The 25,302-nt window shown below is 45.5% G+C and overlaps 1 protein-coding gene across 9 annotated transcripts in view; it reads left to right on the top strand.

Annotated features, from left to right (window-relative positions):
• The window catches only part of LOC142941111 (serine/threonine-protein kinase WNK4-like), a 23,430-nt gene extending 643 nt beyond the window's left edge, over positions 1–22,787 (top strand). The window contains exons 1-23 of one of the 9 annotated variants that reach the window (XM_076083399.1): positions 562–671; positions 1,719–1,738; positions 1,824–1,996; positions 2,805–3,025; positions 3,103–3,260; positions 3,335–3,423; positions 3,880–4,099; positions 4,184–4,348; positions 6,079–6,235; positions 6,347–6,540; positions 6,772–6,845; positions 6,937–7,072; positions 7,171–7,287; positions 14,198–14,350; positions 14,437–14,473; positions 14,810–14,920; positions 15,565–15,579; positions 17,931–18,385; positions 18,498–18,546; positions 18,690–19,113; positions 19,197–19,393; positions 22,376–22,478; positions 22,550–22,787. In XM_076083399.1, the coding sequence (XP_075939514.1) occupies positions 1,875–1,996; positions 2,805–3,025; positions 3,103–3,260; positions 3,335–3,423; positions 3,880–4,099; positions 4,184–4,348; positions 6,079–6,235; positions 6,347–6,540; positions 6,772–6,845; positions 6,937–7,072; positions 7,171–7,287; positions 14,198–14,350; positions 14,437–14,473; positions 14,810–14,920; positions 15,565–15,579; positions 17,931–18,385; positions 18,498–18,546; positions 18,690–19,113; positions 19,197–19,393; positions 22,376–22,478; positions 22,550–22,562 (3,210 nt within the window). In that variant the 5' untranslated portion in view covers positions 562–671; positions 1,719–1,738; positions 1,824–1,874 and the 3' untranslated portion in view covers positions 22,563–22,787. Of the gene's footprint in view, positions 1–89; positions 672–1,718; positions 1,739–1,823; positions 1,997–2,358; positions 2,665–2,804; positions 3,026–3,102; positions 3,261–3,334; positions 3,424–3,879; positions 4,100–4,183; positions 4,349–6,078; positions 6,236–6,346; positions 6,541–6,771; positions 6,846–6,936; positions 7,073–7,170; positions 7,288–14,197; positions 14,351–14,436; positions 14,474–14,809; positions 14,921–15,564; positions 15,580–17,930; positions 18,386–18,497; positions 18,547–18,689; positions 19,128–19,196; positions 19,394–22,375; positions 22,479–22,549 lie in introns of those variants that run through there. The other 8 variants (XM_076083392.1, XM_076083395.1, XM_076083393.1 and 5 more) reach the window with 8 other exon arrangements.
• The last annotated feature ends 2,515 nt before the right edge of the window (positions 22,788–25,302 follow it).

The following is a 25,302-nucleotide window of genomic DNA, read 5'->3' as shown; positions in this document are numbered from 1 at the left end:
CAAAGTCTAAAGATGTTTCCGATAAAATGAGCATATAGAAGAAATAGAAATATAGAAACAAAGAATAAATAATCAAATGTATGTTCCAGCTCAATTAAATCCTCTGGTGACTCCTCCCACTTCTCTGACATCACAGCGAGGGACACAAACGTTACCGAAGAGACTACAGACTGAGGAGGAGGAAGAGGAAGAGGAAGAGGAGGAAGAGGAGGAGGAAGAGGAAGAGGAGAAGGAAGAGGAAGAGGAAGAGGAGGAGGAGGAAGAGGAGAAGGAAGAGGAAGAGGAGGAGGAGGAAGAAGAGAAGGAAAAGGAGGAGGATGCTGCCGTGGACCAAGAAAAGACCTGAAGAAGAAGAAGATTATATTCTTCCTCCTCCTCTTTCTCCTGTTACCATGACAACCTCAAAGGCCAACCCTCCGGCCAATCGGGACATCAGCTCGGACTCGGGGGAGGAGCCGTCAGTCGCGCTGTCAGACACCAACAATGAGGCGTTACCGTGGCAACAGAAGGAGGAGGAGGAGCGTGATGAAGAGGAGACGCAGGCCGTGGCTTCGTCTCCGGACGGAAGATTCCTGAAGTTCAACATCGAGATCGGACGAGGATCCTTCAAGACGGTCTATAGAGGACTAGACACGGAGACCACCAGGGAGGTGGCCTGGTGTGAGCTACAGGTACACAAGAGTACACAAGAGTACACACACTAAACACAACAGTACACAAGAGTACACAACATTGCTTACAACAACAACATTGCTAACAACAACAACATTGCTAACAACTACAACATTGCTAACAACAATGCTTACAACAACAACATTGCTAACAACTACAACATTGCTAACAGCAACAACATTGCTTACAACTACAACATTGCTAACAACTACAACATTGCTAACAACAACAACACTTCTAACAACAACAACACTGCTAACAACAACAACACTGCTAACAACAACAACATTTCTAACAACAACACTGCTAACAACAACATTGCTAACAACTACAACACTGCTAACAACTACAACACTGCTAACAACAACATTGCTAACAACAACAACATTGCTAACAACTACAACATTGCTAACAACAACGACATTGCTTACAACTACAACATTGCTAACAACTACAACACTCACGTGCACTGAAGACACGCTCACATGCACTAAAAAAAGACACTGGGCTCAAACTGAAAAATAGAAGAATGTGGATGAGACGTGTGTTAATGTGTGTGTGTGTGTGTGTGTGAGAGAGATAAAACGCTGACTCCGCAGTGTCTTGTACCGTACACAGTATCTGATATCTTAATGGACAGACGGCTGCTGGTTGATGTTGATAACAGCTCTCTCACACACACACACACACACACACACACACACACACACACTCACAGTTAATGAGGTCGAAGTTCTCTGTGATGAACTTCCTGTTGTGTGTTTATGGTTCTTCCTCCAAAAGGTCACGTTAAACAAAGTTATTTATACTGATTTATTGATGATTTGATGACATTTTATTTTACACGTCTGTTGAACAAAGTGAAGACTAAGAGATAACGTTCAGAGATGTTACTTCAGTTTATTAATATTTCATTTCACTTTATTTTACTTCAGGTTTATATTGATTTGTTATATTCTTTTATTAGTATTATGTTTTATATTACTTATTATTGTTACTCAACTTTATTCTTTTTAAATGATCATGTCTGTGTGTTTGTGCTGCAGATTTCCCATGATGCTCGGCGGTAACGTGTCATCATCAGCTGTCCTTCATGTGTTCTATCATCAATAAATAAATCAATGTGTTTATTGATCATCTTTCACCTTCAGACTCACCGGCTCACCAAGGCGGAGCGTCACCGCTTCACAGAGGAGGTGGAGATGCTGAAGGCTCTGCAGCACCCCAACATCGTCCGCTTCCTCGACTCCTGGAAGTCCTCGCTGAGGGGCCACAAATGCACCATCCTTGTGACGGAGCTCATGACCTCCGGGACCCTGAAGACGTGAGTCCACTATAGAGCACACACAGACCTGAACCCTGAAGACGTGAGTCCACTATAGAGCACACACAGACCCGAACCCTGAAGACGTGAGTCCGCTATAGAGCTCACACAGATCCGAACCCTGAAGACGTGAGTCCGCTATAGAGCTCACACAGACCCGAACCCTGAAGACGTGAGTCCGCTATAGAGCACACACAGACCAGAACCCTGAAGACGTGAGTCCGCTATAGAGCACACACAGACCCGAACCCTGAAGACGTGAGTCCACTATAGAGCACACAGAGACCCGAACCCTGAAGACGTGAGTCCACTATAGAGCACACACAGACCTGAACCCTGAAGACGTGAGTCCACTATAGAGCACACACAGACCTGTGAGTCCACTATAGAGCACACACATACCTGAACCCTGAAGACGTGAGTCCACTATAGAGCTCACACAGACCCGAACCCTGAAGACGTGAGTCCACTATAGAGCACACACAGACCTGAAGACGTGAGTCCACTATAGAGCACACACAGACCTGAACCCTGAAGACGTGAGTCCACTATAGAGCACACATAGACCTGAACCCTGAAGACGTGAGTCCACTATAGAGCTCACACAGACCTGAACCCTGAAGATGTGAGTCCACTATAGAGCACACACAGACCTGAACCCTAAAGACGTGAGTCCACTATAGAGCACAAATAAGTTTTAGTCCCTGATCGCCCCACAACATTTTAGTCCCTCAACGCCCCACAACATCTTAGTCCCTGAACGCCCCTGAGCTCACCTGACCAGGTGTGTTTCTCTGAACCCCGTCAGGTACCTGCGTAGGTTTCGTCAGATGAAGCTGAAGCTGCTGCAGCGTTGGAGCTTCCAGATCCTGAAGGGGCTTCAGTTCCTGCACTCCCGCTGCCCCCCCATCCTGCACCGAGATCTCAAGTGTGACAATGTCTTCATCACCGGACCCACGGCCTCGGTGAAGATCGGAGACCTGGGCCTCGCCACGCTCAAGAAGGCCTCGTTCGCCAAGAGCGTGATTGGTAGGAACGTAGCCAGCAGGGGGGCAAAATGATGCGTTTAGCTCAGTTGTTTGAAGTCACTGTTGTGATGTGTTCAGGGACCCCGGAGTTCATGGCTCCAGAGATGTACGAGGAGAAGTACGACGAGGCCGTGGACGTCTATGCCTTCGGCATGTGCATCCTGGAGATGGCAACGACCGAGTATCCGTACTCCGAGTGTCAGAACGCCGCCCAGATCTACCGCAAAGTGACCAACGTGAGGCTCCGCCCACCTGAGCGCCGTCTACTTCCTGGCTTTGGTCACACGTTTCATCTTTGTTTGTTTCTCAGGGAATCAAACCGGACAGTTTTCTCAAAGTTGCAGTCGCTGAGCTGAAGGAGATCATTGAAGGCTGCATTCGCACCGACAGCAAAGAGAGGTAACGTCCACAGAGCGGCAGTTAAGTTCTGTATGAAACACACCAATCAGGTGATCAGACACACGAAACAGCTCCGTCTGCTGGACACGTCGAGTCACTGCAGTGGAAAAACAACTCAGATAACATTGATCATCAATCAATTCATTTTGTGCAGTACGTATGTAAAGTTGAGCAAGTATTGATGAAGTATTGATTAGTTAATGATGTTATGTCACCCAGCTGTTTTCCTTTAGTTAGCCGTTAGCATTAGCAACATTAGCTCAAAGTGGTCAACAGTGAATATTTTATACACTATTTTCAGTTTTTACTCTTAATATTTAAATGTGATGAATTTGAAGCCACAAAAAACGAGTCTTAAGCTTCTTTCACTACAAAATAAACCTCACTGACTAAGTAACTGGACTCGTCTGAACCTACCTGTTCTCCGGTTTGTGTCTTTGGTGTTTCCTGCTGCAGGTTCACGGTTCAGGACCTGCTGGACCACCGGTTCTTCCAGGAGCAACTGGGGGTCCACGTGGATCTGGCCGAGGAGGATGATGGCTCGAAGGCGGCCCTGAAACTGTGGCTCCGGATGGACCACAACAAGAAGCTCCACGGGAAGTACAAGGACAACAACGCCATCGAGTTCCTGTTCGAGCTGTACAAGGACGTCCCGGAGGAGGTCGCCCAGGAGATGGTACCGTGACATCATGACAACATGACATCATGTTGATGACGTCGCCCCAGCTGAGGTGGTCTCACTTGTCTGTGTCTCTCTCAGGTGGTGCTGGGCTTCCTGTGCGAGGCGGACTACAAGCCAGTGGCCAAAGCAATCAGACACCGAGTGACGGCCGTGAAGCGTCAGTGGGAGAAACGGCACCGCCTGCTGGAGTCTGAGCCCGCCCCCCGGACGCCGAAACCGCCCAATCACAGACCGGCCAATCAGGTGTGTCTAAAGTTGTTTCCCTGACACACAGATTACTCCTACAGCTGTTCATCAGTTTTATTTGTCATATTTCTCACCTATAAGCAGCAATAACTGTATTATACTGTTAGTTAATAACTGTTTATACGCAGGTTATGAATGCATAATAATATGTAACATGTTAATATGTCTTCATATTCTACATTATATCAGGTTTATTCTGCTAGATTAAGAATATGGAGGTTAAAATAAATGTTGGCTTTATAACTGATTATATTCTTTAGTCTGTTAAACAGCATCAGAGATAGACATCCATCCATCCATCCATTTTCCACCGCTTATCCGGGGTCGGGTCGCGGTGGCAGTAGGTCAAGCAGGCCGACCCAGACCTCCCTCTCACCGGCAACATGTTCCAGCTCATTCTGGGGGATCCCGAGGCGTTCCCAGGCCAGCTGGGAGATGTAATCTCTCCAGCGTGTTCTGGGTCTTCCCCGGGGTCTCTTCCCAGTTGGACGTGCCTGGAAAACCTCCAGTGGGAGGCGTCCAGGAGGCATCCTAATTAGATGCCCGAACCACCTCAGCTGACTCCTTTCGACGCGAAGGAGTAGCGGCTCGACTCCAAGCTCCCTCCTGATGACCGAGCTCCTTACCCTATCTCTAAGGCTGAGCCCGGCCACCCTACGGAGGAAGCTCATTTCGGCCGCTTGTAGCCGCGACCTTGTCCTTTCGGTCACGACCCAGAGTTCGTGACCATAGGTGAGGGTAGGAACGTAGACCGAGTGGTAAATTGAGAGCTTTGCCTTCCGGCTCAGCTCCCTCTTCACCAAGACGGTCCGGTGCAGCGCCTGCTTTACTGCTGCAGCTGCACCGATCCGTCTGTCGATCTCCCGCTCCATCTTACCCTCACTCGTGAACAAGACCCCGAGATACTTAAACTCCTTCGCTTGAGGTAGGCACTCCGTCCCCACCTGGAGGGAGCAATCCACCGGTTTCCGGCAGAGCACCATGGCCTCAGATTTGGAGGTGCTAACTCTCATCCCCGCCGCTTCACACTCGGCTGCAAACCGTCCCAGTGAATGCTGGAGGTCACGATCCGAGGAGGCTAACAGGACCACATCATCTGCAAATAGCAGAGAGGCGATCCCGAGACCCCCGAAACTGACGTTCTCCGCCCCCAGGCTGCGCCTAGATATCCTGTCCATGAAAATCACGAACAGGACCGGTGACAAAGGGCAGCCCTGGCGGAGGCCAACACCCACCGGGAACGTGTCTGACTTATTGCCGAGAATGCGGACACAGCTCCTACTGCAGTCGTACAGAGACCGGATCGCCCGTTGTAACGGGTCCGGCACCCCATACTCCCGCAGCACCCCCCACAAGACCCCCCGAGGGACCCGGTCGAAAGCCTTCTCCAAGTCCACAAAGCACATGTAGACTGGTTGGGCAAACTCCCAGAGCCCCTCCAGTAGTCTTGCGAGGGTAAAGAGCTGGTCCACTGTTCCACGGCCGGGACGGAATCCGCACTGCTCCTCTTGAATCTGAGGTTCGACAAGCGGTCGGAGCCTCCTTTCCAGCACCCTGGCAGAGATAGACATGTGACGACTAAACCTTTTATTTTATTCAATCAGGGTTAAAATCTATAGTCTTTCTTGGTTCAATATATTCAATATCTTCACTATCTATTCAAGATATTTGATTAATTTGATTATTAATTAAATAAAAGACAAAGTCAGCTCTTTATGTTTTAACAGCAGGACTCAGCAGCTGTTTTAGGTCCCGCCCCCTCCTGGATACAAGCCCCGCCCACGACAACAGTGACATCGGCAAGCAGAGAGGATTCTGGGATGAGAAGCGTCTCCAGCAGGACGGAAGGAGACGGAGACGAGTACACGACGGCTACATGTCAGGGTTAATAATATTCTATTATTCAAATCTCAAAATGTCTATAATTATATTTATTTGTTATTGTTCATCATTTATTATAATGATTTAATCTTTATTCATGATTCTTGTCGGTAGCGGACCGTGAGATAAACGCAGGTGTGCTGGAGAAGGCCGAAGCCACGCCCCATGTAGTCCCTCGCCACGCCCCCCTCTACTCTGTCCCCGCCCCTGCTCCAGTGGTTCAGGAAACCTCTCAACCCCAGGCTCCTCCCCCTTTAATCCGGACTCCATCCAAAGCTCCGCCCCTTCCCGTGCTGCGCTTTCCCAAGGTGGGTTGGGGGGCGGGCCTACTACAGGCAAGGGGCGGGGCTAAAGACGAGAGCTTTCAACTTTAATAAAAGTAATATTTTTATAGTTATAAATTATTCTACGCTCTGAGATTATGAAGACCGATCAGATTATAAAGTGAGACGTCTCACTGACCTTCTGGAGGTGGTTTTCCCTATGAATCATGGGAAAACAGAACTGAATCTAAATCTCTCCATTCGTGTCGCCACCAGAGCATTGCCGTGTCCCACAATGCCGAGCGACAGCCATCTGGATCAGTGTGTGGCTTCTCTTCACCTATTGAGAGGTAACACACACATTTATCTCTATACTTATGAAGACCAACATCAAAATGACCTCTGTCTTTCTTCTCCTCTCTTCACTTCCTGGTTTTGTAGCTACGCCTCCGACGTGACCTCAGGTTTGAGTGACGGCAACGACGGCCAATCAGACAAGGGCAACCAGGAAGTGAGCTGCCGGGCGGCTACGAAGCAGTTCAGGCGGAGAGCGAGGGCTCGTCTGAGGATCACAGGGGTGATGTCACCTCACATATAGTATATATATATATAGCGTTAATAAATACACACATTTAAATATTCAACACACTGTGTAACACCTTGTGGTGCGTTCAGGTGTCCGACATGGCGGACCGCGTGGTGGAGTGTCAGCTGCAGACCCACAACAGTAAAATGGTCACCTTTAAGTTCGACCTGGACGGAGACAACCCGGAGGACATCGCCTCTGTGATGGTGAGTGCCATCTAATAATAATTATATATATCTAGTTATTATATATATATGTATAATTATTATACATATATATATATATCTTTATTTTATATATATATATATCATTATTATCATTATTTATATATAATTATTATTGTTATATATATATATATATATATGTTTATAATTATTATTATATATATTATATATTATATATATATATTACTATTATTATTATAAATATATATAATTATATATATATATATATATAATTATTATTATTATATATATATATTAGTGCTGGGCAAGTTAACGCATTATTATCGCGTTAACACATTAATTAATTAACGGCGACAATTATGTTTTAAAATTATTATTTGTAAAGTGCGTTGCTCACTGGCAGCGGTGGAGGAAGTCTTCAGACTACATTGATGCAGCGTGTGGAAGAAGTAGAGATAAACTAAAGCAACACAAGCTAACAGATGCTACAGAGAAGTGGAGACAAACTGCATGTTAGTGTTGTGGAAGATGTCGGTCTGAGGAACGTTCTCAAGGTGCGTTCGCGTCACGTTTGGTGTGAACGCAGCTTTAGGATCTCAACGAATGACGTCACGTATGAGCCTCAAGACGCACCGTCACCAGAAGAATACAGACCCATCTGCTTCCTCAAGAGAACGAACCCATGCAAGTGGGACATACTAGACCAGGGGTCGGCAAACTGCGGCTCCGGACCCGCATGCGTTTTCTAAATGATCTCCGTCCAGACTTAAACGCCTGAAATCAAATATCACGTGACTATTCACGTACACTGGGCATGCGGGTGGGTGTCGGTGTAAACAGGAAGTAGATTGGTTGCTCAAAGCCGCTAACATGACTTCAGACGGCCGCTCCGTAGGTCTGATATCGCCGCTGGACATGCTGCTCACTAATCGCTCCAATAACAGCTGCTTCCTCCGTAATAATGCAGACTTTAACTGGACAACAGCTGCTAGTAAAGACAACACGGTCAGTAATACCTGACCTTAAATAAAAATGTTTTCATATTTTGTCAACTAAAATGAGCGTCACATCCTATTACACCTGTCAAGAGCTTTTCCCTGCAGGTGGCTCATCATGATTTTCAGACCCCCGCCCTCTGTAAACTATCAATGGATAAATCCAAAAAAAGAAAAGTTACGGAGGAAAATAGAGAGTTTAATTCTGCGTGGACGTCTTCATTTGCTTTCACTGCCAACGATGCCGACTTACCTGCATAGTTGATATGTGCAAACAATATAATGTTGAAAGACACTTACAGAACAAACACAGCATTTGCTGAAAAGTGTCACGCTGGAGATGAACTCTCCTCTTCATAAGAGTTTGATATTGTTATAACAGGTAAAATAGCAATAAAATGTCAAGAATTGTCTTTATTCTTGTTCTATAATTTCATAAATACAACACACTATAGTTTTTGTATAAATAATATAACTATATACAAAACTTTATAAGCTGTGATATCAAATAGCTTTTGCGGCTCCAGACAAATTTTATTTGGTGGAAAATAGAGCAAAATGGCTCTTTGGATAGTAAAGGTTGCCGACCCCTGTACTAGACTATCCACGGAGGAACGAGAGCGGCGCCGGCGGGGAAATCTCTGCATGTACTGTGGCCAGGCGGGTCATTTTGCTCACAATTGCCCGTTAAAAGCCCGGGCTCACTAGTAAATAAGGAAGTACCCGGTGAGCCGAGCAGTTTCCCGACCCTCCGCCTGTCAACGACCACTTTTCCACGCCCAGCTACTACTACCCGGGGGCTCCCATACTATTTCCACCTTCCTGGATTCTGGAGCAGACGCGTCCATTATGGACGAGGAACTTGCTACACAGTTGGGGATTGACCGGATACCTCTTCCCCAGTCTGTTACAGCTGTTCATCTTCTGGGGACGGTGACGCACCAAACCGTTGTGGTCCACATGCTGCTGTCCGGCAACCACCACGAGACCATCAGCTTCCACATTCTGCAAACCCCTCGCATCCCCCTCATTCTGGGATACCCCTGGCTGCGTCGACACAATCCTCACATCGACTGGACTACGGGAGTTTTCGGGAGCCAGTCCTGTCATCTAGTCTGCCTGAAACAAGCCGCCGCACCATGGGGTGCCTCTCTCACCAGTTTCACGCCTGAACTTACGGGGGTTCCCGCTGAATACTTGGACTTTAAGGAGGTTTTCAACAAGTCCAAGGCTCTTCCTCCCCACCATCCTTATGATTGTGCCATTGACCTCTATCCTGGTACGTTCCCACCTAAGGGGCGCCTTTATTCCCTGTCTGCTCCTGAAAGAGAGGCAATGGACAATTACATTAACGACTCCCTGGCTTCCGGTCTCATCCGTCCCTCGTCCTCTCCCACAGGGGCTGGATTTTTCTTCGTGGAGAAGGACAAGACCCTCAGACCCTGCATCGACTATCGGGGCTTAAATGAGATCACGGTTAAAAACCGGTACCCCTTGCCACTCGTCGCGACGGCCTTTGAGTTACGTTGAGGAGCCACCATCTTCTCCAAGCTCGACCTCCACAACGCCTATCACCTGGTCCGGATCAGAGAGGGGGATGAGTGGAAGACGGCATTCAACACACCTAAAGGACATTACGAGTACCTTATGATGCCCTTCGGCTTAACCAAAGCCCCCGCCATCTTCCAGGCCCTGGTGAACGACGTGCTCCGGGACATTTTGGACCAGCACGTATTCGTCTACCTCGACGACATCCTGATCTTCTTCAAGAACCAAGAGGAACATGTGCACCACGTCCAGTCCGTGCTTCACCGCCTACTGGAGAACTCCCTGTTTGTGAAGGCGGAGAAGAGCGATTTTCACATTCCCACGGTTTCATTCCTGGGATGTATATTGTTTCCCAGGGCAGCATCAAGATGGACCCCGCAAGGGTTGCTGCTGTCACTACCTGGTCTGTCCCAAACTCCCGCAAGCAGCTTCAATGTTTCCTGGGGTTCGCCAATTTCTCTAAGAGGTCCATCAGGAATTACAGCTCTGTCGCTTCTCCCCTCACTGCCCTCACCTCTTCCAGGATTCCTTTCCTGTGGACTTCTGCAGCCAAAGAGGCCTTCCAGAACCTGAAGTCCAGGTTCACCTCAGCACCCATCCTCCAAGTCCCGGATCCGGACAGACAATTGTGGTGGAGGTGGATTTCTCTGACATAGGGGTTGGGGGTGTCTTGTCCCAACGGTCTGCCGCTGACCAGAAGCTCCATCCCTACGCCTTTTTCTTGCGTCGGCTTTCCCCCGCTCGAGAGAAACTATGACATTGGCAACTGGAAACTACTAGCACTGAAGCTGGCCCTGGAGGAGTGGCGTCACTGGCTGGAGGGGACCAAGCTCCCATTCCTGGTTTGGACCGACCATAAGAACCTTGAGTACATCTGCACAGCCAAGAGACTCAATTCTCGACAGGCCAGGTGGTCTTTATTCTTCACCCGGTTCCTCTTCACACGCTCCTATCGCCCCGGTTCCCGCAATGTCAAGGCTGATGCTCTGTTCCGTCAGTTCCAGGGGGAGGAGGAACCTACCTCTGGCTCATCTTCCATCCTTCCTGCCTCCTGCAAGTAGCTGTCCTCACCTAGAAGATTGAGGAATCAGTGAGGGCCACGACTATGGGTCAAGCCGGTCCCAGCGCGTGCCCTCCTAACCGCCTGTTCGTCCCTCAGGGCCTTCGGTCCGACGTCCTCCAGTGGGCACACTCCTCAAGACTTACCTGCCACCCGGGCATCCAGAGGACCCAGGACGTTCTGGAGCAGCATTTCTGGTGGGTCTCGCTCAACGAGGACACAAGGGAATTCATCAACGCCTGCCCAGTGTGCAATCAACACAAACCTTCTCACCAGGCTCCGGCCGTCCTCCTGCAGCCTCTCCCAGTGCCTCATCGTCCATGGTCCCACATCTCCCTGGACTTTGTCACTGGGCTACCACCATCTGAGGGCCACCCTGCCATCCTGACAGTGGTCGATAGATTTTGTAAGCTGGCCCATTTTATTTCTCTACTCAAGCTCCCATCTGCTAAAGAGACGGCAGAACTCATCTCCCTGCATGTCTTCCACCTGCATGGGATTCCAGTCTATGTAGTCTCCGACCGAGGTCCTCAGTTCACCTCCATCTTCTGGAGGGAATTCTGCGCTCTGCTGGGGGCCACCGTCAGTCTGTCCTCTGGGTTTCACCCCCAATCCAATGGTCAGATGGAGAGGAAGAACCAGGAGATGGAAACAGCCCTCCACTGCATGGTCTCCCAGAATCATGCCTCCTGGTCCCGCCAGTTGATGTGGGGTGGAGTACGCTCATAGCACCCTGACCAGCTCCGCCACAGGCTTGTCACCTTTCCAGTGTGCTTATGGGTTCCATCCACCTCTGTTCCCCACATTGGAGAAGGAGGTTTCCTGCCCTTCAGTCCAGACCTTCATCCGCCGCTGCTGCCAGACCTGGGCAAGGGCCCGAGCAACACCGCTCCGGTCTGCTGACCGCTATGCAACAGCGGCTAACCGACACTCCAGCCCCCATCTACCAGGTGGGTCAGAGGGTGTGGTTCTCAACCCGGGAAGCTGGGAAGTCCAAGAAGCTGGGTCCAAGATTCATCGGGCCATCGAGAGGATCATCAACCCGGCAGCAGTGAGGCTCAAGCTCCCCAGAGCCATGCGCATCTACCCCACGTTCCACGTTTCCAAGGTCAAACCTGTCCGGGAGAGTCCCTTGGTGCCGGCTGCTCCGCCTCCTCGCCTCTTCGAAGGAGGTCCGGTCTACACGGTTCAGCGCCTGCTGCGCTCCTGCCGCTGGGGGCGAGGTCTTCAGTACCTGGTGGACTGGGAGGGATACGGTCCGGAGGAGAGGCAATGGGTTCTGGCTTGTAACATCTGCGACCCCCGAATCATTGCCAGGTTTCATCGACAGCACCCGGAACAACCTTCCAGGACTAAGACGCCTGCCGGGAACACCCAGCAGGTTCCCTGTGCGGACAATGAGGGCCCTTCCTCCGGGCCCGAGGAACCCTACCTCCAGACCTCCTCCACCCACCCGGCTGTGGACTCTGGCTCTGTGGCCTCGGAGGAGTTCTAACCCTCCTCCAGCCCCCCACCGCCCTCCCTTGGGAGACGTTTATGTTATTTTGGGGGAGGGGTTCTGTCACAGCTCTGCCACTACAATCCTGTTTTTCTATCTCTCACTCACCTAATCAGCTTATTCAGTGCACCTGCTAGTCACACCCACTTCATCAGCTCATCACTCTCACCTGCTCACTCTGCTGCATCCACTATTTAGACCCCAGTCACACACACACTCACTGCCAGATCGTTCTCCGCATTCATGCCATACCCTCCGACTGATTTCCCGTTACAGACCCTGCCTGTTTTGGACTTATCCGCCTTGCCTCTTCCCCGGTAATTCACTCAGTCTTCTGTCCCCGACCATGAGATCCTGCCGCTGTTTCCTCAGGATTCTGTCAGCCTTCTCTCTTAACGGCATGTCGTTCCTCCGTGTGGGATTATCCATCTGTGCTTATCAAAGACTGTTACCTGTTGTGTGTCCAGTGGAAAATAAAGCTTTGATTCTAACTATCCAGTGTGTCTGCTCCTGGGTCCTTACCACACCCTTTACAATCGAGGAACATTTTCAACTTCTCAAATGTATTTAATGAAAAGATGGAGCAGTTTGAACCTGAGCTGAAAATGTCCTCTGCAGTCGTAGTGTAGGAACTCTCTTGTGCAGAGAAATTGTTCCTGTAAGTCCTTGTCCCACACATGTTTCACGTAAACGAGTAAAACTGCTTTGTTTGTGACGTCTGTAGATTCGTCCATTTGTAATGCAAAATGACCACTTGCCTTAATTCGAGCTGTGGTCTGTTGTTTGATGTCATCCGACATGTCTTCAGTTCGTCTACTTATAGTGTCATTTGACAGAGGTATAGTTTTCAGTTCATCCTCTGCTGATTGATCCAACATGTCCATGTCCATGGCTGCAGGTAAGTAAGACACTTGTGTGATGTCCTCAGGTCTTGAAGTCGTCTTCAAAAGTACTCAACAGGTTTATCTTTGAGAGACGGTGTTTTGTTTCCAAACGCCGCTTCAGTTTTGACGGCTTCATGTTTTCTTTTGCCAGAATCTCGCTGCACAAAACACACTGAGGTTTTTGCCCTCTTTTGTCCTCAATGTAATAAAATCCATATCTCATGTAGTCTGTGTCGTACTTGCGTTTCGCTCAATTAGCATGAAAACAAACTTTGCGGGTGTTCTTCTATGCTGTGAAATGGCGGGTGTCTATTAGCATTACAAGGCATTAACACCAAATACTGTTAAGGAGTGTGAATAGATGGCACTCCGCTGCATAAAAAATCCCCTTCAAAATAAAAGGACAGGATTTATTTATTTTCAGGCAAAGGCCCGTGACCCACTGAAAACGGGTCCGCTACCCACCAGTTGAGAATCACTGATGTAGAGGATCACATTGTCTGCATACAGTGATAACTTTATATTCTACCTCTTATTTTAGAGTTTCTCTGTAAACGGTTTAATTTCTTTTGTGTATTTATATCATTTGTAATCAACTGAACCAAATATAAAACACCAGGAGAACAAACGTGATCCAACATTAGAATAAACGCTCTTTGTTTATTATATTCACAGTTCTAGTGGAGACCTGGTCGGGGTTTATTATATTAGGAATAATGGTTTTAGTCTAACTAAAAGAATTGAGGTGAGTTATTAATATTCTATATTTAATAAAGCTATTGGTCGATCTGTTAATACTTTACCTTCTTTATATATGAATGTGATCGTTTTCCTTCAGTCTGCTTGAATATGTTTTTTTTATATTTTTTTGTTTCATGCTGGGATGTTGTTTTAACTGTTTTGAAGTATAAGTATAGTATAGTATATAATAAAATCGATGTCTCAGATCCACAGAGACTTCATCGTGCCGTTGGAGCGAGAAGGGTTCATCCTCCGCATGTATGACATCATCAAGAAGGCGGAGTCCATGATGATGGTGCATCAACAGCAGCCGGCCGACAGCAACAGGTCGTCTCACCTGTCGCTGACTGACTCACCTGTATGTGACCTCCGTCTGTCCAATGGGACATCTTCTTCTTCTTCTTCTTCTTCTTTGTCCTCAATATTCTTCTTTTGTCTCTGCAGGGTCTCTCCAGGACTCTGTCCTCGTCTTCACTTCCTGGTAAGAAAAGACGGTGTAGAATATTAAAGTTAGATACAATTCAGTTGCAATTCAATTTAAATTCAGCTCAGATTCAGATTTGCTTTTAAAAGAAACACAAAGTCTCCTGACAGAAGTCACGATTCTTTGAACATTTGGATTCACTTCAATTGATTTGAGACAAAGTATCAAACCCACAAGAAGCAACTGAAATATTTGATTTGACAATTTCATCACTGGGCTCTGTTTAAAACAAAACAGGACAAATTATTTCAAATAATTAACCAAATAATAAACAATCAAAGTAATATCAAATCTTCTAAAGAACGGCTAACTGGCGCGTTTTTTTCCCATCAGACATTGCAGATTCAGACCCCTCCCCCTTGAAGGGCGGAGACTTCTACATCGACCGCGAGGCCACGCCCACCGTCAGACCGCTGAGGTCACAGTCTTTCCACACCTCCTCGGGTATGTCAGCACCTCACCTCTTCATTCACGTGTTCATTCACGTGTTCATTCACGTGTTCATTCACCTCTTCATTCACCTCTTCATTCACCTCTTATTTCACCTCTTCATTCACCTCTTCATTCACCTCTTCATTCACCTCTTCATTCACCTCTTCATTCACCTCTTCATTCACCTCTTCATTCACGTCTTCATTCACCTCTTCATTCACCTCTTCATTCACCTCTTCATTCACCTCTTCATTCACCTCTTCATTCACCTCTTCATTCACGTCTTCATTCATCTCTTCATTCACCTCTTCATTCACGTCTTCATTCACCTCTTCATTCATCTCTTCATTCACGTCTTCATTCACCTCTTCATTCACGTCTTCATTCATCTCTTCATTCAAGTCTTCATTCATGTCTTCATGTCAACAGTTACACGTCATCCCCTTTGAGACCCGGGGGAGTAAAATGTGTTTTATTTATTTATTTATAAATTAAGTGTTGAGGTGGTAAAAAACATATTGCAAAGATTTATTTTAAAAACTTAACTTTATTCAACTTTGACAACATGTGCACTGTAGTGTACAACGGGACTTCATTCATGTTGAGTGTGAAACATTAACAAAATTTAAAAATCAGATTTTGCTCCCGTTTGTCAGCAGGATCTCAAAAATGTAAGCTCCTCACTGAACCATAGAAGCTCTTCAATAACTACTGGAACCTCCTCACTAAACGCAAGAAGCTCTTCAATAACTACTAGAACCTCCTCACTGAACCAGAGAAGCTCTTCAATAACTACTAGAACCTCCTCACTGAACCCTAGAAGCTCTTCAATAACTACTAGAACCTCCTCACTGAACCAGAGAAGCTCTTCAATAACTACTAGAACCTCCTCACTGAACCAGAGAAGCTCTTCAATAACTACTAGAACCTCCTCACTGAACCAGAGAAGCTCTTCAATAACTACTAGAACCTCCTCACTGAACCCAAGAAGCTCTTAAATAACTATTAGAACCTCCTCACTGACCACTAGAAGCTCTTAAATAACTATTAGAACCTCCTCACTGACCACTAGAAGCTCTTCAATAACTACTGGAACCTCCTCACTGAACCCTAGAAGCTCTTCAATAACTACTAGAACCTCCTCAGTGACCTTTAAAAGCTCTTCAATAACTGATAGAACCTCCTCAATTACCTCTAAAGGTTCTTCAATAACTACTAGAACCTCCTCACTGACCTCTAGAAGCTCTTCAATAACTACTAGAACCTCCTCACTGACCTCTAGAAGCTCTTCAATAACTACTAGAACCTCCTCACTGACCTTTAAAAGCTCTTCAATAACTGATATAACCTCCTCAATTACCTCTAAAGGTTCTTCAATAACTACTAGAGCCTCCTCACTGACCACTATAAGCTCTTCAATAACTACTAGAACCTCCTCACTGACCTCTAGAAGCTCTTCAATAACTACTCGAACCTCCTCACTGACCTTTAAAAGCTCTTCAATAACTGATATAACCTCCTCAATTACCTCTAAAGGTTCTTCAATAACTAATAGAACCTCCTCACTGAACCATAGAAGCTCTTCAATAACTAATAGAACCTCCTCACTGAACCATCGAAGCTCTTCAATAACTAATAGAACCTCCTCACTGAACAATAGAAGCTCTTCAATAACTACTAGAACCTCCTCACTGAACCATAGAAGCTCTTCAATAACTAATAGAACCTCCTCACTGACCACTAGAAGCTCTTCAATAACTACTGGAACCTCCTCACTGACCACTAGAAGCTCTTCAATAACTACTAGAACCTCCTCACTGACCACTAGAAGCTCTTCAATAACTACTAGAACCTCCTCACTGACCACTAGAAGCTCTTCAATAACTACTAGAACCTCCTCACTGACCACTAGAAGCTCTTCAATAACTACTGGAACCCCCTCACTGACCACTAGAAGCTCTTCAATAACTACTGGAACCTCCTCACTGACCACTAGAAGCTCTTCAATAACTACTAGAACCTCACTGAACCACAGAAGCTCTTCAATAACTACGAGAACCTCCTCACTGACCACTAGAAGCTCTTCAATAACTACTAGAACCTCCTCACTGACCACTAGAAGCTCTTCAATAACTACTAGAACCTCCTCACTGACCACTAGAAGCTCTTCAATAACTACTAGAACCTCCTCACTGACCACTAGAAGCTCTTCAATAACTACTGGAACCCCCTCACTGACCACTAGAAGCTCTTCAATAACTATTAGAACCTCCTCACTGACCTCTACAAGTTCTTCAATAACTACTGGAACCTCCTCACTGACCTCTACAAGTTCTTCAATAACTACTAGAACCTCCTCACTCTCACCCTCTCCTGTCTCGTTGTACTCTCATCTTCTGATAGGTCTAGGTCTGAATCTCGCTCAATGATTCTGTTAAGAATCCTCTCTGTCATAGAGCTCTCTCCTAAAATAATTGAAATAAACATAAGTACAAAGTCCTGAAGTGTACGTGAATAAATTTGTTGTTTTTCCTGTGACAATAAATAAGCTCAGCTCTGAAAACTCACTCAAATTACTCCTTAGATGTTTACTTACTAAAAACAATCAAAATATAACATTAAAAAACATTTTAAATATGAGTATCACGCTTACCTTTCTTTTTGTTGATGGCTGCCATTTTGGAAAGACCGGCAAAGGCAAGTTGGCAAGGCCACACCCCCCCACATGTGATGTAATTTTAAAGCTGCAGTTGTCCTCTCTGAGGAACATCAGCACTCAATAGAGTGACATGTGTAGTATGAGAGGAATTAGCAAAAACATAATGTGCACTACAGTGTAAATGAATTGCCGGGTCTCAGGATTATGGGCATTTTAAAAATGAAACTGAAGTAAAACACCATGGATGTAACTCTTCTTTTATTTATTGCTGTGGGGTCCCTCAGGGAAGCGTCCTGGAACCCCTGATGTTTCATATCTCCCATTGTTGATGATCATAACCCCCCCCCCTCTCTCTCTCTCCAGCTTCCTCCCCCTCCCCTCCTCGCTCCCCCGTCCATTACCCCCCCCCAGACTCGGCCCCGCCTCCTCCCTCCCACCTCCCCCTGTCTCCACAGTACAACCTTCTGTCTCCCCCGTACTCCCCCTACACGGCCCAGAGCTCCCCCACCTCCCTCCTCACCTCCACCTCTTCCTCAGCTCCCACCCTCCCCCCTCACTGGCCGCCCCCCGACCAGCCTCTCTTCTCTCTGGCCAACGTGCTCTCTCTCGCCATGAGCGTGGCCCAGTCCTTCATACCCCCGTCTGGGACCCCCAACCAGGGCTTTCATCCCCTCTCTCCCCCCATGTCTCCCTCCATGGGTCCTAAGTTCCTCGGCTCCTTCTCTGCTCCTTTCTCTTCCCAGCTGTCCTACAGCCCCCCCGCCCATCAGACAGGCTCCGCCCCCGACAGCCGAACCCACGACACACCTGAGGCACAGGTGAGCTTCCTGATTTCTGTAGAGGACTAAGAGAAAGCTGGTTTCATTCATTCATTCATATGTTCACTCACCCACTCACTCACTTATTCACTCATTCATTCATTCATTTCAGCCTCTCAGTCCTGTTCAGCTGAAGGTTGGCTTAGCTCCGCCCCCTCAAGGTGAGTCCCTGCTGACATCACAAAGTGACATCACACCAAACTGATGACTCACTCATCATTTATCTGGTTGACAGAGACTGTCCTAGCTCCCAGTGCTCCCAGTGCTCCCAGTCCGACCGGCGCTTCTTCTTCTTCTCTTTCAGTGAACAAACCTTCAGTCTTAAACGTCGGTCGTTTCCAGGTGACGCCCTCTAAAGTCATTCCTGCTGTCCGTCACCAGGAGCCCCGCCCCCTCTGTCAGGCCACACCCACCGCCCACTCCCCACCTCCCTCCGGGGCAAACCAATCAGAAAGCTCAGAGAGCAGCTCGAGCGAATCAGAGAGGAGCACGGGGGTCAAGGTCTGCCCGCCTGTTCGTGTCCAGGGTTTCCACGGCAACCCTTGTGGACAGGAGGAAGAGGAGAAGAGGAGGAGGGGGGGGGGTCGGAGGCTGAGTGTCAGCCTGTGGGAGGGGCCGCCTGGCAGCTTCGGCCAATCGTGGAGCCACTCGGCACCTTACGTCAGCTCTGACGAATCAGAGAGCGAGAACGAGGAGATGTGGGTGGAGCTGTGGGAGCTTCGCGAAAAGTGATTGGTTGATGGTAATAGTTTAATAATCTGTAACTGAAAGAAATAACAATAAATAAAGTTTGAACCCTTTTGAATCCCAGACACCATGTGGAAGTGCAGAACCTGCAGGCCAATCAGAAGCAAGAGATCGAGGAGCTGTACCTGAGGATGGGTAAAGTCCCACCCCCTGGTATCGTCTCCCCGGCGGCCATGTTGAACCACCGCCAACGCCGCCTCTCCAAGACCGGGATCCCTCGCAGGAGCAGCCTACAGAGACTGGAGGTGCTGCTCCCTGCAGGTGAGGAGGATCCACTGCAATAAAACACAATAATCACACTAATCCTGTTTATTAAAAGGTATTAAATAATAATAATAATTAAAGCTGCGAGCAGCATTGATCGGGCCCTCGCAACTTCACGCACGTCGAGGGTACTAGCAGGACTCTGGCCATGCATTTCTGTGACCATCACACTCTGCGTGCACGAGTGAGATATTTCCTGCGTCGACCAGCAGCGTAGCAAGATCATGTTGCCAGGTCTTAAGCCTCAAATGTTTTGAGTGTACATCCGATACAATCATAAATGTAAGCCTTTAAAGATCATTAAGAAAATAAATGTGTGTGAATGTGCTTCAGTGTTTGTAACATAACAGACTGTCAGTTTACTGGGATGGGGTTCAACTCCCTGCAGTGTCCTGCTGATTGTATTTGGACTTACATGAAAGTTAACAAAACAGTAGTGCCATTTGCTGTTACTTGAACACTTTAATTTAACACTGTTTTCATTTTAAGTTCTTCTGTAACTTTAGATTGTAGTGTGAAGCATTCATTGTAACGTTTAACCTGATTGTCATGAAGAAGCTCTGGACAGATCATTTATACTAATGCCCACGGACATGGTTTGAGAACCACTGTTATCTAACTTTTGCTCTCCAAGCATCTTAGTTTGCACATATTTAGATCAGAGAAGTCTTTTTCTCATGGTGTGCCCACAAACCCTTTCAATAAGTACAGAGTTTGGGCCGCCGAAATTATAGAATCCTGTTTACGTCCGTGCTTATCAGTAGGTGGCGCTATGACTATGAGTTAATATTGGCATGCAGAAGTCCTAAAGCCATGACAGTCAACAAGCATGTCAAGTTTGGGACAGTTTTGACAAAGTACAGTCGAGTTACAACAGCTTGATGGATGATGGCGAACCATGTAAAATGGCCATCACACCATATCCACGTCGTTCGATGAAACCTAAAGCTTTTAGTAACTTTTAATCGCTAAGGTCTTTAGATTGTTCTGACCAAATTCTAAGCTGATCGGATTAATTCCCTAGGAGTTCGTAATACAGCACCTGGAAATGAAAAAAACCACGAGAAATTCATACAAAATTCAAAATGGCTGACTTCCGGTTGGGTTTAGAGCATGGTCCCAAGAGACTTTTTTTTAAGTCCACATGTGATACATGTGCCTACCAAATTTTGTAAATCTATCTGAAACGTACAGCGAGGGCTGCTTCGTCGAAATTTTGTAGGGGGCGCTATTGAGCCGATTTGCCACTCTGAACCAATAAAATCATATTATATAACTACATTTTGGGCTTTAAATATGTATGCCAAGTTTGCTTATGTTTCGAGCATTTCTAGCCTCTCAAAAACACCTTCATTTTTCATTGCGAAGAATGCGTCGCCACGGCAACAGCTTTTCACGAAACAACAAGCTTTAAGTAACTTTTCATCACAAAGGTCTTTAGACTGTACCGACCAAATTTGAAGTTGATCTGATTATTTCCCTAGGAGGACTTCATTAAAGTACAGCGCCTGGAAATGACAAAAACGACACTAAAAATTCATTAAAAATTCAAAATGGCTAACTTCCGGTTGGGTTTAGAGCATGGCCCCAAGAGACTTTTATTTAAGTCAATATGTGATACATGTTCCTACCAAATTTCATACATCTAGGTCAAACATACAGCGAGGGCTGCTTCGTCGAAATTTAGAGCCGATTTGCCACTCTGAACCAATAAAATCATATTCTATGACTACATTTCGGGGTTGTAATCTGCTTGCCAAGTTTGCTTATGTTTCGAGCATTTTTAGCCTCTCAAAATTACCTTCATTGTTAACGGCGAAGACTGCGTCGCCACGGCAAAGGCGTTCGACGAAACATCAAAAGCTTCATGAACTGGCATTATGAACTTCTTACATTTGTGTGGAACTAAATTGATGTTGATCTGATTTACCTACTAAGAGAAACAAGCCAAAGTATAAAGACTTTAACTTCCTGTTACCAGTAGGTGGCGCTATGACTATGATTCAAAATTGGCCTGCAGATGTCTTCAGGCCTGGAGTCTAATCAAACATGTGAAATCTGGTAAAGATCTGATGATGTGGAGTTGAGTTACATCAGTTTATTCGTTCATGGCGAAGGATCGAAATTCGCCGAACCGCCACGTCGCCGTCCTTCAACAACTTCTTACGATTTTCACAATGAAGCATTATCAAGGTCTTAAGGCTGTTCTGACAACATTTGAGAGGGATCTGATTAATCTGTGAGGAGCAGGATGTCAAAGTACAAAGCATACAACTTCCAGTTGCCACTAGGTGGCGCTATTACTATGATTCTAAATAGTCTTATAGATGTGTTCCAGGTCAGGATGTTATGACATATGAGAGATTTGGAGCAGATTAGACAATGTATGCCCGAGTTACAACAACTTCCTGTTACGTGGCGAATGGTGTTTTTTTGACGCCGCGCCACGGACACATAGTTCGATAACTTTTTGATCTTTGAGTAACTTTTCACTGCCAAGGTCTCAAGAGTATACTGACCAAATCTGAAGTCAATCGGGTCAAATCTCTGGAAGGAGTTCGTTAAAGTATGACGCCTTGAAATGGTCAATAAAAGTCAAAATGGCCGACTTCCTGTTTGGTTTAATGAAAAACTCCAAGAGGATTTTTTGTGCGTCTCATCACCTTCCACATACCTACCAAATTTCATACAGCTAGGTGAAACCCGATGTTGGGGCTACTCAATAGGGGGCGCTATCGAGCCAATATTTCATACCGCAGCTGGACACCCCAATCAGACTGCAATTTTCACAAATTCTGGCTTGCGTGCCAAATTTCGACATTTTGCCAGTATCCCAAGCACCTCCTTTTTGCGACGAAACACTAAGAATAATAATAATAATAATAATAATAATAATAATAAACAATCGAAAAACAATAGGTCCTCCGCTCCGACTATGTCGGTGCTCGGGCCCTAATAATAATAATGTTTGTGGTTCAGGTATCATGAGGAAGAGCTTGGCCAGCAGCACCGGGTCTCAGGAGAGAGCAGGGAGGGGCGTCACGTTCACCCCCGAGCACAGCGGCACAATGACCTCATTCAGGTAATCTGATTACATCAGCGTGTGTTACAGGTGGAGCGTCACACAACTGACCTCTGACCTTTCTTTTCCAGTGAGACCAACTGAAGACATGAAGACGTCACTTTGTCATCAAAATCAACATTTATTTAGAAGAAAATATTTATTAATTTATTTTATGGTTTCACTTTGAACTGATTTATTTAGTCAAAATGTTTGACGAGTCTCCACTTATCAATAATATATTTATGATCAGTATATAAACATGTAAACATGTTATTAACTGTTTATTACATGTTTATAACCCTGTGCCTTAAAGAAGAATTATGATTACCGGATGAAACGTGTGATTATTTCATTAAACTTTGTTCATAAATATAAAACTTGATCGTCTCATAAAAGTAACCTCGAACAGCAGAACGATGATTTCTTCAAACATAAATAAATGTATATTTAAATATATATATACACATTAGTGCTGGGCAACGATTACAATTTTGAATGATTTTTTTGCGATTAATCGTGCACTTTTATTTTGAAAGTACTGATATATTGTTAGGGCCATAACTTTTGGACACAGGGAGAAATCGCCCCCCTCCCTGCAGCCACGTGCTCTTAATCGCCTCCAAAACACTACAGCAGGTTTAAGTCAAAATCAAATGGATTTATTATCCAAGAAGCATAAAAACAGATACAAACCGAATCACACCACTAACTAGAAAATGCATTTCCTGCTGAAAATGCGTTGGAATGCTGAAAGCTGAAATTAATTGTTACAAAATTGCTGAAAATTAAGAAATGGGAGACTACCTGTCTGAAAAATGTTGAAGCTCGAAAGCATTTAAACTGCACTGCTGAAAACCCTTCTAGTTGAAATGTCTAACTATGGTGTCTGTAGCTGAAAGTATGAGAAGAAGAAGGCTTTGAAAGTTGAAGAAGTTTAACAGGATTTGAAGATTTTCTCCATAGAGATCCCATTAAAAAAAATTTGCAAATAGCTTAATATTTCAAAAAGTTAAAAGATTACAAATATGAAAAGTCAAAGCACCCCTCTCCTGAAAGAGCTGAACATTTTGAAAGGGAAAAGTCCTGTAGTGATATTTATAGTAGTGGAAGTTGTGGTTGTCGTAGAAGTATTAGTAGTAGTAGAAGTATTAGTAATTAGAAGAAGTAGTAGAAGTAGTAGTATCAGTAGTCGTAGTAATAGCTGTAGTATTGGTCGTAGTATTTAATATAACAGTAGTAGTAGTAGAAGTAGTTATAGTAGTAATAGTAATGGCAGTAGAAGAAGTAGCAGTAGTAGTAGTACTAGTAGCAGTTGTACTAATAGCCGTAGTAGTAATACTACTTGTAGTAGCATGAATAGCAGCAGTAGTAGTAGCAGTTGTAGTATAAGTAATAGTAGTCGTGGTAGTAATAGCAGTGGTGGTAGTAATAATATTGATGGTAGCAGTAATAGCAGTAGCAGTAGTAGTAATAGTAGCAACAGCAAATGTTATAGTAGAAGTAGTAGCAGTAGTAGTAGTAGTAGTAATACTATATTAGCAGCAGCAGTAGTAGTTGTCGCAGTATTAGTCAGAGCATTATGTTTTTCAACAAAAAAGCCTAATTTTGAGCTTAACGTTTAAATACAGTTAATCCATGAGGCTTTTATTTTGAAAGAGTGGGGCTGGGTGGGGTAGAAAGGAGAGGAGACAGAATCAGAATGTATGAAACACAGAGGTTATTAAATGACAGTCTTCATCAAAAGCATTCCAGTTAGATTTCACTCTGTGGGGCTTTTATTTTGAAAGGGTGGGACTGGGTGGGGGAGAAGAGACATAATCATAATGTTTGACACACATAAACAGAGGTTATTAAATGACAGGCTTCATCACAAGCATTTCAGGTAGAGTTCACTCTCTGGGGCTTTTATTTTGAAATGGGGTGGGGGGGTGGAAAGTCCTCTTAAAATCTCTAAGACCTGAATGACTGTATGAGAGAGAGAGAGACAGAGAGCGAGAGAGAGAGAGAGCGTGCGTGTGTGTAACTGGTTGCCATGGTGACGACGCACCTGGTGTTAGAGGCAGACTGATTAAGAAACATTACAGTAAACAGTGATTTTGAACAAAGCCCCTTTTAACAAAAAGCAGGAGTCTGAGTGCCAAAATATGGATACCGTGAGAAAGATAAGACTCTGCCGAACGCGGTAATGTGTTTTTTATGTTTGTGGTGTTAAAAATGTGAGCTGCAGAGCAATAGACAAAACTGGTACCGTCTGCTTTCTTTGAGAAATGAGTGGTCAGATTTAACATGGAGTCTAATGGAGCAGTTTGTTGGAGTTCATGTCGCTCTGCGGCTCCTTGAGCCAAATGTGTAAGTCTGTGGGATTCCACAGTCATTTGTCTACGACAAGGACAAGATTAGCTACTTCTCCATCAAAAATGATGCATGAAGAGTGAAGATTGTGGACACAGTGGCAAAAGACAAATGTTTTTTTCACAACAATCTCAAGCTGCTCTTCACGCACTCTAAGCTGCGCAATACACATCCATTATAAAGTCAGAAAAGGGCTGAAAAAATCATAAAAGTTAAATTGCTGCAGTTCAAAAAGTTTAAAAGATATCACAAAGCTGAATCATTCTGCAATAGCTCAGGGTTTTCTCAACATTTGAAACTTGAAATGGTGTCTGTAGCTGAAAGTATGAGGAAGTAGAAGGATTTGAAAGTTGAAAAAGTTTGAGAGGATTTGAAAATGTTCTCCATAGACATCCCATTCAAAACAAAAGGTGAAAAAAGCTTAATAATTCAAAAAGTTTAAAGATTAGAAATATGAAAAGATATAGCAGACATGAGCTGAAAGAGCTGA

This window comes from Anarhichas minor, unplaced genomic scaffold, assembly GCF_050575085.1.
Source record: "Anarhichas minor isolate MPS153535 unplaced genomic scaffold, ASM5057508v1 ptg000129l, whole genome shotgun sequence".
Taxonomy (NCBI): domain Eukaryota; kingdom Metazoa; phylum Chordata; class Actinopteri; order Perciformes; family Anarhichadidae; genus Anarhichas; species Anarhichas minor.
This window is presented reverse-complemented; position numbering and strand designations above follow the sequence as displayed.